Below are 16,564 nucleotides of genomic sequence, written 5' to 3' on the forward strand. Positions count from 1 at the left end.
TGCTCTCTGGAACTTCAGAAATCCTTGTAACTGAGTGCCAGCAGGTAAAATGTTAACATCCCTCCTTTGCTAGTATAATCATTTTCACTCTCTTCTCTGCCACATCTTCCAGATGCCCCCAATTTATCTACTGCAAAGAGTTTTCCTTTAAATGAATTAAGAGGCATTAACCACTGAGGTTTCTATTTCAGTTGCAGAAAGAAAATGTAATCAACAAGGAAGCCAACCTGGTATTCAGAGGATCAAGAGAGGTCCTTAGATTTATTAGCACTTCAGTCTGATGTCTTATAAATAGATTAAAATCAGGCTAATCTGGTGTCATTTTGTCTTTATGTGTGAGGGCTAGGAAAAAAGTAAATTTATTAGCTGAAGAGATCTTGAATGGGGCTTGAGCAGAGGTGTAAAATGAAAAGATGCAATTGCATGTCTCTAGACCATCTGTGTGTTTTAAGGGAAATTATGACTGAGAAATCATTAGAATGAAAGGAAGACAATATGACAGATGCCACTCTTGAAATAAGATCCCATGTAAACCAAGTAATGGGTGTGTCAACCTTGGGGGAAGGGAAATGCCACACCACCCCTTGCGTGATCAAGTGTGCTTGTTTCCCGTAGCTGCTGTAACAAGAATGCAAATTAATTATCTTACCATTTTGGAGGTCACAGTCTAAAATGTGTCCACAGGGCTGCACTTCTTCTGGAGGCTCTAGAGAAGATAGTGTGTCCTTGACTTTTCCAGCTTCTAGAGGTTGCCCACATCCCTTGACTTGTAACCCCTCTCCTCCATCTTCAAAGCCAGCAGCAAGGCATCTTCAAATCTCTCTCTGACCTCTGCTTCCACTGTCACATCTTCTCTGACTCTGACCTTCCTGCTTCGTTCTTAAATAAAGACCCTTGTGATTACTACATTGGGTCCACCTGGGTAATCCAAGATAATCTCCTAATCTCAAAATCTTTAATTTAAGCACATCTGCAAAATCACTTTTGTCCCGTAAAGTAACATATTCATAGTTTCCAGGGATTAGAACATGGACTTCTTTGGGAGGTCATTACTCAGTGTACCAATTAAAGGATGTGAAAGTTATTTTTGTTTCCATGGTGAGTTTGGGGTCAAACTGACATGTAGCTAAACTGCTTCAGCAGTGGCCACTGCTGTCATAGTTTGCATTTCTCCTACAATTTCAGGGATAATACAGATCTAAGTGAGCATTGATCATATAACCAGAGCCTATCTCATGAGCTGTATTTAGCATGTGTTATTTTATTTTTTAAAAAATTTATTTATCTTTTTTTTTGGCTGCGTTGGGTCTTCGTTGCGCACAGGCTTTCTCTAGTTGTGGCGGGCAGGGTCTACTCTTCCTTGTGGTGCGCAGGCTTCTCATTGTGGTGGCTTCTCTTGTTGCGGAGCACGGGCTCTAGGAGCACAGGATTCAGTAGTTGTGGCAGGCTCAGTAGTTGTGGTTCGCAGGCTCTAGAGCGCAGGCTCAGTAGTTGTGGCACATGGGCTTAGTTGCTCCGTGGCATGTGGTATCTTCCCAGACCAGGGCTCGAACCTGTGTCTCCTGCATTGGCAGGCAGATTCTTAACCACTGTGCCACCAGGGAAGTCTAGCATGTTTTTTTTTTTTTTTTTTTTTTTTTTTTGGTACGCGGGCCTCTCACTGCTGTGGCCTCTCCCGTTGCGGAGCACAGGCTCCGGACGCGCAGGCTCAGCGGCCATGGCTCACGGGCCCAGCCGCTCCGCGGCATGTGGGATCCTCCCGGACCGGGGCACGAACCCGCGTCGCCTGCATCGGCAGGCGGACTCTCAACCACTGCGCCACCAGGGAAGCCCCTTTTTTTTTTTTTTTTCTTTTTTTTTTTTTTAAGGTACGTGGGCCTCCCACCGCTGTGGCCTCTCCCGCTGTGGAGCACAGGCTCCGGACACGCAGGCTCAGCGGCCATGGCTCACGGGCCCAGCCGCTCCGCGGCATGCGGGACCCTCCCAGACCGGGGCATGAACCCGTGTCCCCTGCATCGGCAGGCGGACTCCCAACCACTGCACCACCAGGGAAACCCGCATGTGTTATTTTTAATGTAAGAAAGCAATAGCAAAGAGGTGTTAATGTTGAGTCATATATAAGCATACCTTGTTTTATTGTGCTTTGCTTTATTTTGCTTCACAGTATTGTGTTTTGTATAAGTTGAAGGTTTGTGACAACCCTGTGTTGAGCGTCTATCAGCGCCATTTTTCCAACAGCATTTGCTCACTTCGTGTCTCAGTGTCATATTTTGGTAATTCTTGCAATATTTCAAACTTTTTCATTATTATTATATTTGTTATGGTGATCTGTGATCAGTGATCTTTGATGTTACTATTATAATTGTTTTGGATGCCACAAACCGCATCCATTTAAGACGGGTGAACTTAACTGACAGATGTTGTGTGTATTCTGACTGCTCCACTGACCAGCTATTCCCCCATCTCTCTCCCACTCCTTGGGCCTCCCTATTCCCTGAGACACAAAAATCTTGAAATTAGGCCAATTAGTAACCCTACACTGGCCTCTAAGTGTTCAAGTGAAAGGAGAAGTTGCATGTCTCTCACTTTAAATCAAAAACTAGATTAGCTTAGTGAGGAAGGCATGTCAAAAGCCGAGAGGCTGAAAGCTGGGCCTCTTGCATCAAACAGACAAGTTGTGAAGGCAAAGGAAAAGTTCTTGAAGCAAATTAAAAGTGCTGCTCCAGTGAACACACGAATGATAAGAAAGTGAAACAGCCTTACTGCTGATATGGAGAAAGTTTTAGTGTCCTGAATAGAAGAGCAAACCAGCCATAACATTCCCTTAAGCCAAAGTCTAATCCAGAGCAAGTCCCGAACTCTCTTCAATTCTATGAAGGCTGAGAGAGGTGAGGAAGCTTCAGAACAGTTTGGAGCTGGCAGAGGCTTGTTCATGAGGCTTAAGGAAAGAAGCTACCTCCATAACATAAAAGTGCAAGATGAAGCAGCAAGAGTATGTAGAAGCTGCAGCAAGTTATCCAGAAGATCTAACTAAGATAATTAATGAAGGTGGCTACACAAAACAACAGATTGTCAATGTAGATGATACAGCCTTGTATTGGAAGAAGATGCCATCTAGGACTTTCATAGCTAGAGAGGAGAAGTCAATGCCTGGCTTCAAAGCTTCAAAGGACAGGCTGACTCTCTTGTTAGGGGATAATGCAGCTGGTGATTTGAGGTTGAAGCCAATGCTTATTTACCATTTTGAAAATCCTAGGGCCCTTAAGAATTATGCTCAATCTAGTATGCCTGTGCCCTGTGACTGGAACAACAAAGCCTGACAGCACATCTGTTTAAAACATGGGTAACTTAATATTTTAAGCCCACTGTGGACCTACTGCTCAATAAAAGATTCCTTTCAAAATAGTATATTACTGTTCACTGTTCATTGACAATGTACCTTGTCACCCAAGAATTCTGATAGAGAGGTACAGTGAGATTAATGTTGTTTTCATGCCTGTTAACACAACATCAATTCTGTAGCCCATGGGTCAAGGAGTATTTCAACTTTCAAGTATTATTATTTAAGAAATATATAATGTTTCATAAGGCTATAGCTGCCATAGATATTGATTCCTCTAATCGATCTGGGAAAAGTCAATTGAAAATCTTCTGGAAAGGATTCACCATTCTAGATGCCATTAAGAACATTTATGATTCATGGAAAGAGGTCAAAATATTGACATCAGTAGAAGTTTGGAAGAAGTTGATTCCAACCTCATGGATGACTTGGAGGGGCTCAAGACTTAAGTAGAGGAAGTAATGGCAGGTGTAGTGAAAGTAGCAAGAGAATTAGATTTAGAAGTGGAGCCTGAAGATGACTGAATTGCTGCAATCTCATGATAAGACTTTAATGAATGAGGAGTTGCTTCTTGGATGAGCAAAGAAAGTGGTTTCTTGGGATGGAAACTACTCCTGGTGAAGATTGTTGAAATGACAACAAAGTATTTAGAATATTACATAAACTTAATTGATAAAGCAGTGGCAGAGTTTGAGAGGATTGACTCCAATTTTGAAAGAAGTTCTACTGTGGGTAAAATGCTATCAAACAGCATTGCATGCTGCAGAGAAATCATTTGTGAAAGGAAGAGTCAATTCATGCAGAAACTTCATTGCTGTCTTATTTTAGAAATTGCCTCAGCCCACCCCAACCTTCAGCAGCCACCACCGCGATCAGTCAGCAGCCGTCAGCATGGAGGCAAGTTCCTCTACCAGCAAAAAGATTATGACTTGCTGAAGGCTCAGATGATGGTTAGCATTTTTTGGCAATAAAGTATTTTTTAATTAAGGTGTGTACATTTTTTTTAGACATAATGTTATTGTACACTTAATAGACCACAGTATGGTGTAAACATAACTTTTATATGCACTGGGAAACCAAAAAATTTATGTGACTCTCTAAATTGCAATATTTGCCTTAGTGGCAGTCTGGAACCGAATCCACAATATCTCTGAGGTATGCCTTTAATGTTAGAACTTGAAGGGATCTGAGAGATCATGTGATCCAATCCTCTTCATCTTACACATGAGGAGAATGAGGTGCAGAGAGACCAAATTGACTTGCCAAGGTTACCAGCTAATTAGTGACACAAAATACCAGCACCCCGCTTCCTAGTTCTTTTTTTTCTTTTTAGACAGAATACTCTTTGACATAAATTGCAGCAATATCTTTTTGGATCTACCTCCTAGAGTAAAACAAATAAAAACAAAAAAATCAAAAATAAACAAATGGGACTTAATTAAACTTAAAAGCTTTGGCACAGCAAAGGAAACCATAAACAAAATGAAAAGACAAACCACAGAATGGGAGAAAATATTTGTAAATGATGCGACTGACAAGAGATTAATCTCCAAAACATACAAACAGCTCATGCAGCTCAATATCAAAAAAGCAAACAACGTAGTTCTCTTCTCATTACATCACTTGGATTGTGAGTTAAGCTTGGGAAGCTCCCTGGAGTTAGTCACTGATGATCTGATCTTGTCATTTGTTTCCTCCAATATATTGGGTAATAACATTAGTTACATTTAAAAAACAAGAAAAATAGAAGTAAAATCTCAATGAAGTTCACTGATTTAGGATAACCACTGTTTACCAATGTAGCTGATGCATGGAGTGATAGCATAGTAGCAAATGTATTTAAATCTCAGGATGAAGAAACTTTTTTTTTGTAGTTTCAGAAATGTGGTCTAAGGAATATGGGTAAAATGAGTGTGGAGGAAAATGTCTAGTTTCCTTGGGCTTTTTAAAAATGCTTGGTTTACTTCAAAGTTTATAGAAAAGCATTTGCTGAAAGTCCACTGTGTGTAGGATGTTGTCCTAGGTTCTGTGAAAAAAATAATAGAAAAGTTTTTATTGAGATTTATTACTTACCATTTGAATTTCTCAAACTCCTAGAAATACAGAGAAAAACAACTTTAAATTTTAAAACACAACAATCTTGAAGTTGCAAAAGTAAGGCATTGAATGAGAATAATTGAATATGTGGCACATTAAAAAATGTGAAATGCAGTTCAAAGTATATTCATAACACTTTAAAATTCCTTGTGGATGGAAATCCATTTCCCTGCTTCCGTTGAAATGCTTGATCTGCCAAAACTAGATTAGCCAAAGCACTAAGGCGTGGTTAAAGTATGGAAATCCAGTATTTTGCCAAACCCTAACACAGATGGGAAAAATAAGTACCAACCCTCACACCTTCTTGAGCCCTTTGCCGTTTGGGTTCATAGTTCTTACAGGCCTGGTTTGCTGATTCCTGGCTTATTTTTCCTGCAGTGTTTGTTAAATCAGTTTCTCCAGTACAATAAATTGCCCTGAAAGAGCAAGACAGTTTGCTTTGGAAACCAAATGAACCCTTTCAGGTCACTTGGTATCTTGTGATACAATTAATTTGAAACTGTATTTTGCAATATGGAAATATTTAGGAAAATTAGCAAACTAGAGATGATATGTATAATTTGTCACTCACGTTTTTACTTCTTTGTAGCTTTGAAATCATTGAAAGGGGAAATAAAAAAGGGAAGAGGAGAAAGATTGTGCTGGAAAGGATGTTTCTGAGATGAGTTAGGAGTGGTGGCTGAGAAGCTGGGCATCTTGAAAGCCCAGATTGGTTTCAGACAATAACTCCTACAACCTGCAGGTCTGAGGCTTTTGCAGAAAGCTGATTGATGGTAGCTGCTGTCTTGGGATGACCAGTTCAGGCTCTGAGATTGACTGATCAGTCAAGCAATTTGGATATGGGCCCGTGGATCAGAAGTTGCACAAAGGACGATGGCAGCAGTGAGTAGAGTGAATTTCATAAGTTGTCACGATTCTCTTGAAGCACTCGTCTTGGCTCTCTGTGCAGCCTTGAACTGAATACCATTGAATTCCACCTGGGGGAAACAAGAGGTCATGGTAGATGAATCCCTTGGCAGGTACAACCTACCCGGCCTCAGTTGCTTCAGATAACTAACAGGTTAAAAAAAACAAAGACAAAGGAAAACAAAGCAAAAACTCTAGGTCTACCAGGATACAATCATCTTGCCTTTTAAGAACTCCCACCTAAAGTTATTCTAGTTGTGTACATTGCAATACAAAAGCTTTGAAATTGTAAAGCAAAATAGCTTTCAAACTCAGTTCATAAAGCTATGTAATTGCCAGTTTCTGTGTAGAAATTTCTGAAATGTTAGCTTTTTAGAAACTTCCTAATAATCATCCCCCAGTTTTACCAGGTCATGAGGTATTCAAAGGGCTGAATCCACAGAAGGGTCATTTAGGTGTGTAAGTGCTTTTTAGGAATGGAGGTGTGTCGTAGATCTCATTTAATATTCCCCCAATTACAAGTAGTAATGCATGTTCACTGTGGAAAATGTGGACAATATGCAAAAGTGCAAAATAAGTGACAACAATGTCCTGTAATCTTAGCATTCCCAGTTTCAATTGTATGGGGGAGAACACAAACGAGCAATTCTCTAAAGGCAGCAAAACATAGTTGGAAACTTGAGAAAACAGTAGCCTTTCAACTGTGGGCGATTTTGCTCCCCAACCCCAGGACATTAGATAATGCCCATAAACATTTTTGTTGCTACAACTTGGAAGATATTACTGGGATGTCGTGGGTATAGGCTAGCAGTGTGCTAAATATCCTACAATACACAAAATATCCCTGTATAACAAAGAATTACCCTGCCAAAATGTCAATAGTGTTGACAAAATATTGGTAAAACCATCAAAAGCCTAAGTTCCAGTGGTATTTGTTTTGCATCAGCATGCAATGGCAGACTTGTCATGTTAGGAAACTGCTCTTCCCACAACATTGTAGTTATTCCAGGTCCTTGACCCAACCAAGAGCTATTGTCAAGATTTTGCTGTATAAGCTTCCAAGCTCTTTCTTATGTGCAGAGTTTTTATGGTAAGTTGACTAGATGGCTGTCTGTCCACCTTCAGGAAGAGAAGTCACTGAGAGCTAGCATTTTATGGCTCCAGGGGGGCTTGGCCCCTTTCCTCTTCAATAAGGAAAAGGTTCTTGACGGGTATGGTTGAGAGTCAGAGGGAACTTGGGGCTCAGAGAGCAGACATAGGTTGAACAAAGCTCAAGTAACCCTGTTAAAAACAAAACCCCAGCAGATATGACCCCAAATTTTCTTCCTCTCTCCCAACTGACTTTGATTTCCTCTAATTTTTTTTCTCTGCTTCCATTTCCATAGAGAAATTTAGAGTTTTGCTTTGTGGATTTTTATACATAAGTGGCATACTATATGTACTGTTTTGCAACTGACTTTTTTCTGCTCAACAGTGTTTTAAAGATTTTTTTCATGTTAACAAAGGGATCTGGTTCATTCTAAGTATTACATAGCAATCCATGGTCTGAATATATCATAGTTTAACACCTATAGACAAGCATTTAGATCATTTCCATTACTTTACTATTAAACATAATGCTGCAGTGATAACCTTGATACATGCCTTTTTGTGTTACATGTAAGTATTTCTCTGAAGTAGATGCCAAGAAATAAATTGCTTTGTAGACAACTGTGCTCATTTAAAATTTTAACTGAAATTCACAAATTGTCTTTAAAAAAGTCAAACCAATCTAAACTGTCATTAGAAAATGTATGAGAGTTCCCATTTTCCCGTATTGTCACAACCCTTGATATTATAAAACTCATAATTTTTAGCAATCTGATGGGTTAAAAATATTATTTCTGTAGTTTGCATTTCTTTGATATTTACTGATGGGTTGAGTGCTTTTTATGTGTTTTTAGGTTAAGTCATTTATATCTCTTCTTCTGAAAATTGCCTTTCTGTTTCTTTAACAAGTGTTTTTTTTTTTTTTTGGTTGGTCTTTTAAAAAATGAGTTTTTTAGAAGTTCTTTATTCTGGGTAGATATTAATATTTTCTTGTTATTTCTCAATTATTTTTGCCCAGTTTATTCCTTATCTTTTATAGTTTTGGGGTTATCGTTCATTTCATAAATTTTAAAATACTGATATATTCAAATTTATCATTTCCTTTATGATATTTGTCTTTTGGATGTTAAGGAGGCCTCCTCTCTTTCAAGCTTAAAATATGTTCTTCAATATTTTCTTCTAATGTTTTCATCATTTGGATTTTTATGTTTCTCTCTTTAATCCATGTGGACAAGGCCAGCTTCCTGGGCATTAAACCTGTGTGATTACACAGAGCCCTGCACTTAGAGGGAAATTATGTATTAATTTTTTGTGAGGATGTGAATGGTGTGAATGAGGCAGTATATAGATTTCTTTAGAAATGTGTGCTCTGGAGTTAAGTACTCACATTTGAATTAGACTACAACACTCCTTAACTATGTAACATCATGCAAATTTCTTAATCTTTCTGTGCCTCAGATTTCTTATCTTTGGGAATAGCGACAAGATTCAGTTCATATCATTGATTTATTGGTGTGATGTAATCTAGGTAAAGCCCTTAGTATAGCATGTAGTAAATGCTCAGTGAATGTTTGCTCTTACATAAGGAGTTTTCCTGTGCTTATTTTAGTTAAATGTTTTTAAAGTGTTATGACTTACCTTTAATATGGACCTCTTTTATACAGTACTGTCCAGGTTTTGTTCTGCAGGTTCCAAAGTCCAAAAGACATCCATGGAAGGGGATTGAGAGGTTGCATGATCTACAAATCACACCTCCAACACCTCCAAATACAGGACAGAAAAAATAAGGGAAAAATAGAGATGGACACCAGAGACAGAAAAAAAGACAGAGAGAAAAGAGAAATCCAAAAATAAAGCAATGATTTTCAACTTTAAAACGTATGCAGTATTTTATAAATTGATTCTAAAAAGTCACATAAATTTAAAATATTTTTATTTGGAGAATTTAATAGGGGAAATTTCATAACATATGCTACATTAAAGAACTGGAAGCACTCTGAACTGATACTAATAAAAAAATGAAGCCAGGTGGGCTAAACAACTTAGTTAGTTAAAATGTATTCAGTTCCTCAGAGCCTAATTAAATCAAACCAAAGTTATTTAGCCAGAATATTTAATTTCAGCCATATATCCACTCTTAGGTCTTCATTTCCATGTCTAAGGAAGAACATTATTTATAGTAGTTCTCTATTTATTGTATAAGCTTCCAAGCTCTTTCTTATGTGCAGAGTTTCCCAATTATTTTTGCCCAGTTTATTCCTTATCTTTTATAGTTTTGGGGTTATCGTTCATTTATTCATAATATTTATAATATTCATAATATTTACATATTGGTAATCTTCAATACTCAAACTCAGTGGCTTAAAAGTGTTATTTATTTTGCTTGTGTAGAAATAGCCCAGAGGTTTTTGATCTTGGTCAACGTAGATAAGATTGGAAGACATTAACTGGAAGATCACTTTCCAAATCTGACTATGCATCAGATTTACTTAAGCAGTTAAAATGAACACAGATTTCCACAGCCTCCACAGAACCTGAGTTAGAATCAATAAGAGGTGGGGCCCAGGAATCTGTACTTTAGATATCCAGAAACAGTGGAGGGCGTGTGATTTGAATGTAGATGTCTGGACCAGTTTTTGAGAACCACTGGTTCTATTGAATTCAGGAATCTCCTTTATAATAACCCCTGTAGGAGGCCTTGGCTAGTGATGGAGAGCTCATCATGATTAAACCAGTGCAGACTGTTAAAGAATTCTTCTGAAATTGAGCTGAAATTTGTCTTAATGTTCATAGTTCCAATCTTTTAATATATGAAAACCATTGCTGTTCCACTCCTATTCACTGGTTAACTCTAAAGAAGAGTTTACTAAACATTTTGTGCAATGTATTTTATATCTCTGACATATTGGGGATTAGAAGAGATCACTTTTAATAGAAAATAGTCTAGCTGATGAGGCTAATTAGCCTCTGTTGACTATTCTCCCCAGCTTCAAACTCATCTAAAGATATTTTGGAAATATCACATTGGTTTTCTCATTGAGCATGACAGAATTTCAATCCATAATCAATGATCAACCAGCAAATATTTTTTAAAGAACTAAGCTTATGCCAAGGATTCTGCTAAGCAATTTACATTTCCCACAATAAATCTTTCAGGCAGGTATCATAGTTGCCCACATTTCACGTAAAAGAAAACTGAGGCCTTAAGATTTTAAGTAGCTCACTCCAGTGGCGGAGACAGGAGTTGAACGAGGTCTGTTGAAATCCAAACCCCTTGTTTTTAGCAAGCACACCATGTCACTGAAGTTGCCTACCTTTGTGTATCCCAAACCCTCTGATGTCACCTTCTTCTTGCTGGAGATTTTGACTCTTCCAACATCCAGGGTCAGTCTCCTGCCCAGAATACTAGGGCTGCTTGCTTCTTCAAGTCATGCCTAAGGGAGTTTTCCTCCTGGACTCGTGATTTCTCAATTCATAACTTGTCCTAAGGGATCCACTACCTAGCTCAGACCTTGGTGCCAGTGCCACCCCACCCCGGTGGAGAGCTTATATGATGCCAGATCTTTCTCTGCCATGCCTAAGGCCCCTGGACTGTGTTCCCGGATGAGATCTGCTGTAGTTTCTTTCTCTCCCTCTCAGATGGTCCTTCTTCCTTCTGATTCCACACCCAATATCCACAGCCTTCTTCCTAAAATCTTGGCCCTGACATTCTTTACTACAGCTGAAGGCGATGCCTTAATGTTTAGGCTCTCTGCTGACTGTATTTGTTCCATTGCTTGAATACTTATAAATATGTTCACAGATCCATTTCCTTTCTTCCAGTCTCTTTTTGTTTGAAAATTTATTGTTGGTTTTATTAATATAACTAACATATGGTATATTCCAATTTGACAACTAAATTTAAAGTTTCGGGTTTTATGTTTCCTCACATGATTAATTCTGAGGTATCCTATTCTACTTTATGATCTTATTGTGGGGAAAATCTAACAGACTGTATTTAATTACTCAAATGCATATTATAAATATATATGTAATTATTTAAACATTATAAATCATGATGATGGTGATCTTTTTAAAATGACCATCCCTTACTTCATGGGCACTCTTTACTTCAAAATTTCTCTTTATGCTGAATTTTCTTCTTTTACCCTCACATCTTCCCTGTGTATTCAACAAAATTAATGCAATCTCCTGCCTGAGTCATTTTTTACATGATATCCAAGACAGGGAAGATGTTCTCTTGAAATTTTTCATCTATTCCTATGTTCCCTTCCACATTCTTTACAGAAGAGAAGTGTAAAGACTTAAAATGCAGCAGAGACCCAAGCAGTTTGAGTTTGCTCCTGCCCTTTCTGCAAGGGGTAATCAAAACTCTATTGCACATTGTATATAATGAGGGTAGTGTGGGAAGCAGAGACTACAAACAAGTGGTCCAGGGGCTAGACCTGGTCGGTTTAACTTGCTTACTGCTTTCAAAATGTTAACATTTAAAAGTTGGGAGAGTTTTCCTGCAAACCTGAATATCTGGCTTTTCCTGAAGAATCAGATTTGGCATTGTTCGGCTCTCCTTTCTCCATGTCAGCTGGGTACTGGCTGCCCTCCTCTGGTTTTGTTACTGGGTGATCCGCCCCCCACCCCCCGCCCCATTTATATTATCTGACCAAACACTTGAGGCATTTGAGATGGTGATCCCAGTATTAGGTATCAAAAGTCTCTAAGTCTCAGTATTAGAATTTTATTTACCTCTGGGATACCTTTTGGATGTTTTCCTACTGACATGTGGTCTCCAGACCAACAGCATTGGCATCACTTGGAAGCTTGTTGGAAATGCAGACTCTCAGGCCCTACACCTGACCTGCTGAATCAGATTGTACATTTTAACAAGATCCCCAGGTGACTCATATGTACATTAAATCTTCTGACTCTAAGATACCCTGCCCTGTTAACCCCTGGATTCAGCATAGAGCAGCCATCTTCATTAACCATATTACCATTTCATTGGGAAGGAGAATTCCCATGTGCTTAAACATGCCTGTTTGGAGATATTACCTTCATGAACATCTACCTAATTTGAAGGGCCTTAGGAATTCTGTAAAAGGGATTGAAAGCTCTCTGTTATGTGGTTCTTTTATAAATGAAGGAATATTATAGTTGGTGGTGATGAGCACATAGAAAAAGTGCTGGGAGAGCCTTGTCTATGCTTATTTGGTCTAATTTATTTTTTGGGTCATATTTATAAGGGCTTCCTGCCTAGATTGATTAGTTCCAGCTTAATGATAATAATAGCAACATGTGGGCCACCATCTACCAGCTCAGTTTACTCATGTATAAAATGGGAAATAATAGCATTTAACTCATAGGATTGTCATGTGGATTCAGTGCATTAATACAAATAAAATATTTAGACCAGTACCTGGCATATAGTAAATGCTGAATAAATGTTAGCTCATTGTTATTTAAGGGTTTACTCAGGCTTTGTTTTAAGGACCTTTAGTACTTTATTTAAGGCCACCCTCCACTTATATTGTAATTCTGCAATTTCTTGAGTAATTTTTCCTTTTTTTTGACTTATGTTTTCTTAATGACTTACCACCTAAGAGGCAGAATAAGATAAAAGCACCACTGAAGACAATCCTTCTCATTCTAAGATTTCTAGCCAAAAAAGATGGATGGAAAGACATGTACCACCATTAAATCTTTCCTAGGGAAGTAATGAAGTTGTACATTTGTTAGCTGTTATAAAAAGGCAAATCACTAAATAAGTTTCATTTCTTTCATTAAGAAACTATAAAGAAATTCATTTTGTGAAGGAGGAAAAACAATGTACCTGTCTATGTCAAAAATTCACGATAAAACTTTTCTTAGTTCTAGAACAGTTTAAGTTTAGCTGTCTTCTTATTATCAAATACCATTCCCTCCCTTAATAATTTCCCTGAATTGAAAAATAGGAAATAATATAGATAACGTTTCTAGAATAATATCGTGTTAAAAATACTTTTAACTATTAGCCAAAAAATTTTTATTTATGCTTCCTCATAAACTACTGCTTTCATTGCAAATGATCATATTTATAAGGAAAGTATTTATATCATAGTTAACAATAGTTAACACTTATTAAAATGAAGAGAAAGAAATTGTCAGATTGGCTAAAATATAACATTTCAGTTATGCATAACTTACCTGCCTTCTTCATAAATGTATTGTGGGAATTTTCTAGGTCTGAACTTCTTTAAAAGATAACAAGTAAAATTTCTGATGTAATGAAGTTCGTTATAACTGAAACCAAGTCTCTGATCCTCTAGATTCCAAACAGTTTAAACAGTAAAATCTGCCCAAGTAAACAGGAAAAATTTTCACCGGAACACTCTGATCTATGTGGAACTTAATTGCTTTATTTATGAAATTAACGTAATAAGACTAAGTCAGGCAGTTGTTAAACTAATTAACTGTAAATATGGCTAAAGATTTCTATGGTCACTATGCTACAGATTAATTAGTTCACATACACATAGCCACGTGGGCATTCTATCGGTTCATTATATAAAGTACTTGATCTTGATATTTTTAAAAATGCCATGTAATCTTTATAATAGAACTTGGTGCATTCAGAAAGCAATTTGATTTTTTTTTTAACATCTTTACTGGAGTATTATTTCTTTACAATGGTGTGTTAGTTTCTGCTTTATAACAAAGTGAATCAGCTATGCATATACATATATCCCCATATCTTGTCCCTGTTGCGTCTCCCTCTTCCCCTCCCTATCCCACCCCTCTAGGTGGTCACAAAGCACAGAGCTGATCTCCCTGTGCTATGTGGCTGCTTCCCACTAGCTATCTGTTTTACATTTGGTAGTGTATATATGTCCATGCCACTCTCTCAGTTCATCCCAGTTTACCCTTCCCCCTCCCCGTGGCCTCAAGTCCATTCTCTACATCTGTGTCTTTATTCCTGTTCAACCCCTAGGTTCTTCAGAACAGTTTTCTTTTTAGATTCCATATATATGTGCTAGCATAGGGTATTTGTTTTCTTAATTTTTTTAACATCTTTATTGGAGTATAATTGCTTTACAGTCGTGTGTTAGTTTCTGCTTTATAACAAAGTGAATCAGCTATACATATACATATATCCCCATATCTCCTTCCTCTTGCGTCTCCCTCCCACCCTCCCTATCCCACCCCTCCAGGTGGTCACAAAGCACGGAGCTGATCTCCCTGTGCTATGTGGCTACTTCGCACTAGCTATCTATTTTACATTTGGTAGTGTATATATGTCCATGCCACTCTCTCACTTCGTCCCAGCTTACCCTTCCCACTCCCCGTGTCCTCAGGTCCATTCTCTACATCTGCGTCTTTATTCCTGTCCTGCCCCTAGGTTCTTCAGAACCATTTTTTAAAAAATTCCATATATATGTGTTAGCATACGGTATTTGTTTTTCTCTTTCTGACTTACTTCACTCTGTATGACAGACTCTAGGTCCATCCACCTCACTACAAATAACTCAATTTCTTTTCTTTCTATGGCTGAGTAATATTCCATTGTATATATGTGCCACATCTTCTTTGTCCATCCATCTGTTGATGGACACTTAGGTCTCTTCCATGTCCTGGCTATTGTAAATAGAGCTGCAATGAACATTGTGGTACATGACTCTTTTTGAATTATGGTTTTCTCAGGGTATATGCCCAGTAGTGGGATTGCTGGGTCATAAGATAGTTCTATTTTTAGTTTTTTAAGGAACCTCCATATTGTTCTCCATAGTGGCTGTATCAATTTACATTCCCACCAACAGTGCAAGAGGGTTCCCTTTTCTCCACACCCTCTCCAGCATTTACTGTTTGTAGATTTTTTGATGATGGCCATTCTGACTGGTGTGAGGTGATAACCTCATTGTAGTTTTAATTTGCATTTCTCTAATGATTAGTGATGTGGAGCATCCTTTCAAGTGTTTGTTGGCAATCTGTATATCTTCTCTGGAGAAATGTCTGTTTAGGTCTTCTGCCCATTTTTGGATTGGGTTGTTTGTTTTTTGATATTGAGCTGCATGAGCTGCTTGTATATTTTAGAGATTAATCCCTTGTCTGTTGCTTCGTTTGTAAATATTTTCTCCCATTATGAGGGTTGTCTTTTCGTCTTGTTTATGTTTTCCTTTGCTGTGCAAAAGCTTTGAAGTTGCATTAGGTCCCATTTGTTTATTTTTGTTTTTATTTCCATTTCTCTAGGAGCTGGGTCAAAAAGGATCTTGTTGTGATTTATGTCATAGAGTGTTCTGCCTACGTTTTCCTCTAAGAGTATTATAGTGTCTGGCCTTACATTTAGATCTTATATCCGTTTTGAGTTTATTTTTGTGTATGGTGTTAGGGAGTGTTCTAATTTCATTCTTTTACATGTAGCTGTCCAGTTTTCCCAGCACCACTTATTTAAGAGGCTGTCTTTTCTCCATTGTATATTCTTGCCTCCTTTATCAAAAATAAGGTGGCCATATGTGCGTGGGTTTATCTCTGGGCTTTCTATCCTGTTGCATTGGTCTATATTTCTGTTTTTGTGCCAGTACCATATTTTCTTGATTACTGTAGCTTTGTAGTGTAGTCTGAAGTCTGGGAGTCTGATTCCTCCAGCTCTGTTTTTCTTTCTCAAGATTGCTTGGGCTATTTGGAGTCTTTTATGTTTCCATACAAATAGTGAAATTTTTTGTTCTAGTTCTGTGAAAAATGCCATTCGTATTTCGATAGGAATTGCATTGAATCTGTAGATTGCTTTGGGTAGTAGAGTCATTTTCACAATGTTGATTCTTCCAATCCAAGAACATGGTATATCTCTCCATCTATTTGTATCATCTTTAATTTCTTTCATCAGTGTCTTATAATTTTCTGCATACAGGTCTTTTGTCTCCTTAGGTAGGCTTATTCCTAGGTATTTTATTCTTTTTGTTGCAGTGGTAAATGGGAGTGTTTCCTTAATTTCTCTTTCCGATTTTTCATCATTAGTGTATAGGAATGCAAGAGACTTCTGTGCAGTAATTTTGTATCCTGCTACTTTACCAAATTCATTGATTAGCTCTAATAGTTTTCTGGTAGCATCTTTAGGATTCTCTGTGTATAGTATGTCATCTGCAAACAGTGACAGCTTTACTT

At 37.8% G+C, this 16,564-nt stretch overlaps 1 protein-coding gene across 1 annotated transcript; it reads right to left on the bottom strand.

The window, feature by feature from the left end:
* Window positions 1-5,970: 5,970 nt before the first annotated feature.
* On the bottom strand, window positions 5,971-13,089 carry C6H9orf57 (chromosome 6 C9orf57 homolog). The gene is made up of 3 exons (XM_030763840.2): window positions 13,023-13,089; window positions 9,071-9,193; window positions 5,971-6,414 (listed from the first exon to the last, which is right to left on the bottom strand). The coding sequence occupies exons 1-3, from the start codon at window positions 13,072-13,074 to the stop codon at window positions 6,290-6,292; spliced, it is 300 nt and encodes a 99-aa protein (XP_030619700.1). The 5' UTR covers window positions 13,075-13,089; the 3' UTR covers window positions 5,971-6,289.
* Between the last annotated feature and the right edge of the window lie 3,475 nt (window positions 13,090-16,564).

This window comes from Delphinapterus leucas, chromosome 6 (genome assembly GCF_059928025.1).
Source record: "Delphinapterus leucas isolate spDelLeu-1000000601 "Yukka" chromosome 6, BTC_Dleu_Yukka2, whole genome shotgun sequence".
NCBI classification, from domain to species: domain Eukaryota; kingdom Metazoa; phylum Chordata; class Mammalia; order Artiodactyla; family Monodontidae; genus Delphinapterus; species Delphinapterus leucas.

Coding starts and splice junctions, on each gene's coding strand:
- C6H9orf57 (XM_030763840.2), bottom strand. CDS start 13,074: ATGAGAAGGATTGTCTTCAGTGGTGCTTTTATCTTATTCTGCCTCTTA. Junction 9,194..13,022: donor CTTATTCTGCCTCTTAGGTG/GTAAGTCATTAA, acceptor CTGTATTTGGAG/GTGTTGGAGGTGTGATTTGT. Junction 6,415..9,070: donor AAAAGAGGTCCATATTAAAG/GTAAGTCATAAC, acceptor TGTTTCCCCCAG/GTGGAATTCAATGGTATTCA.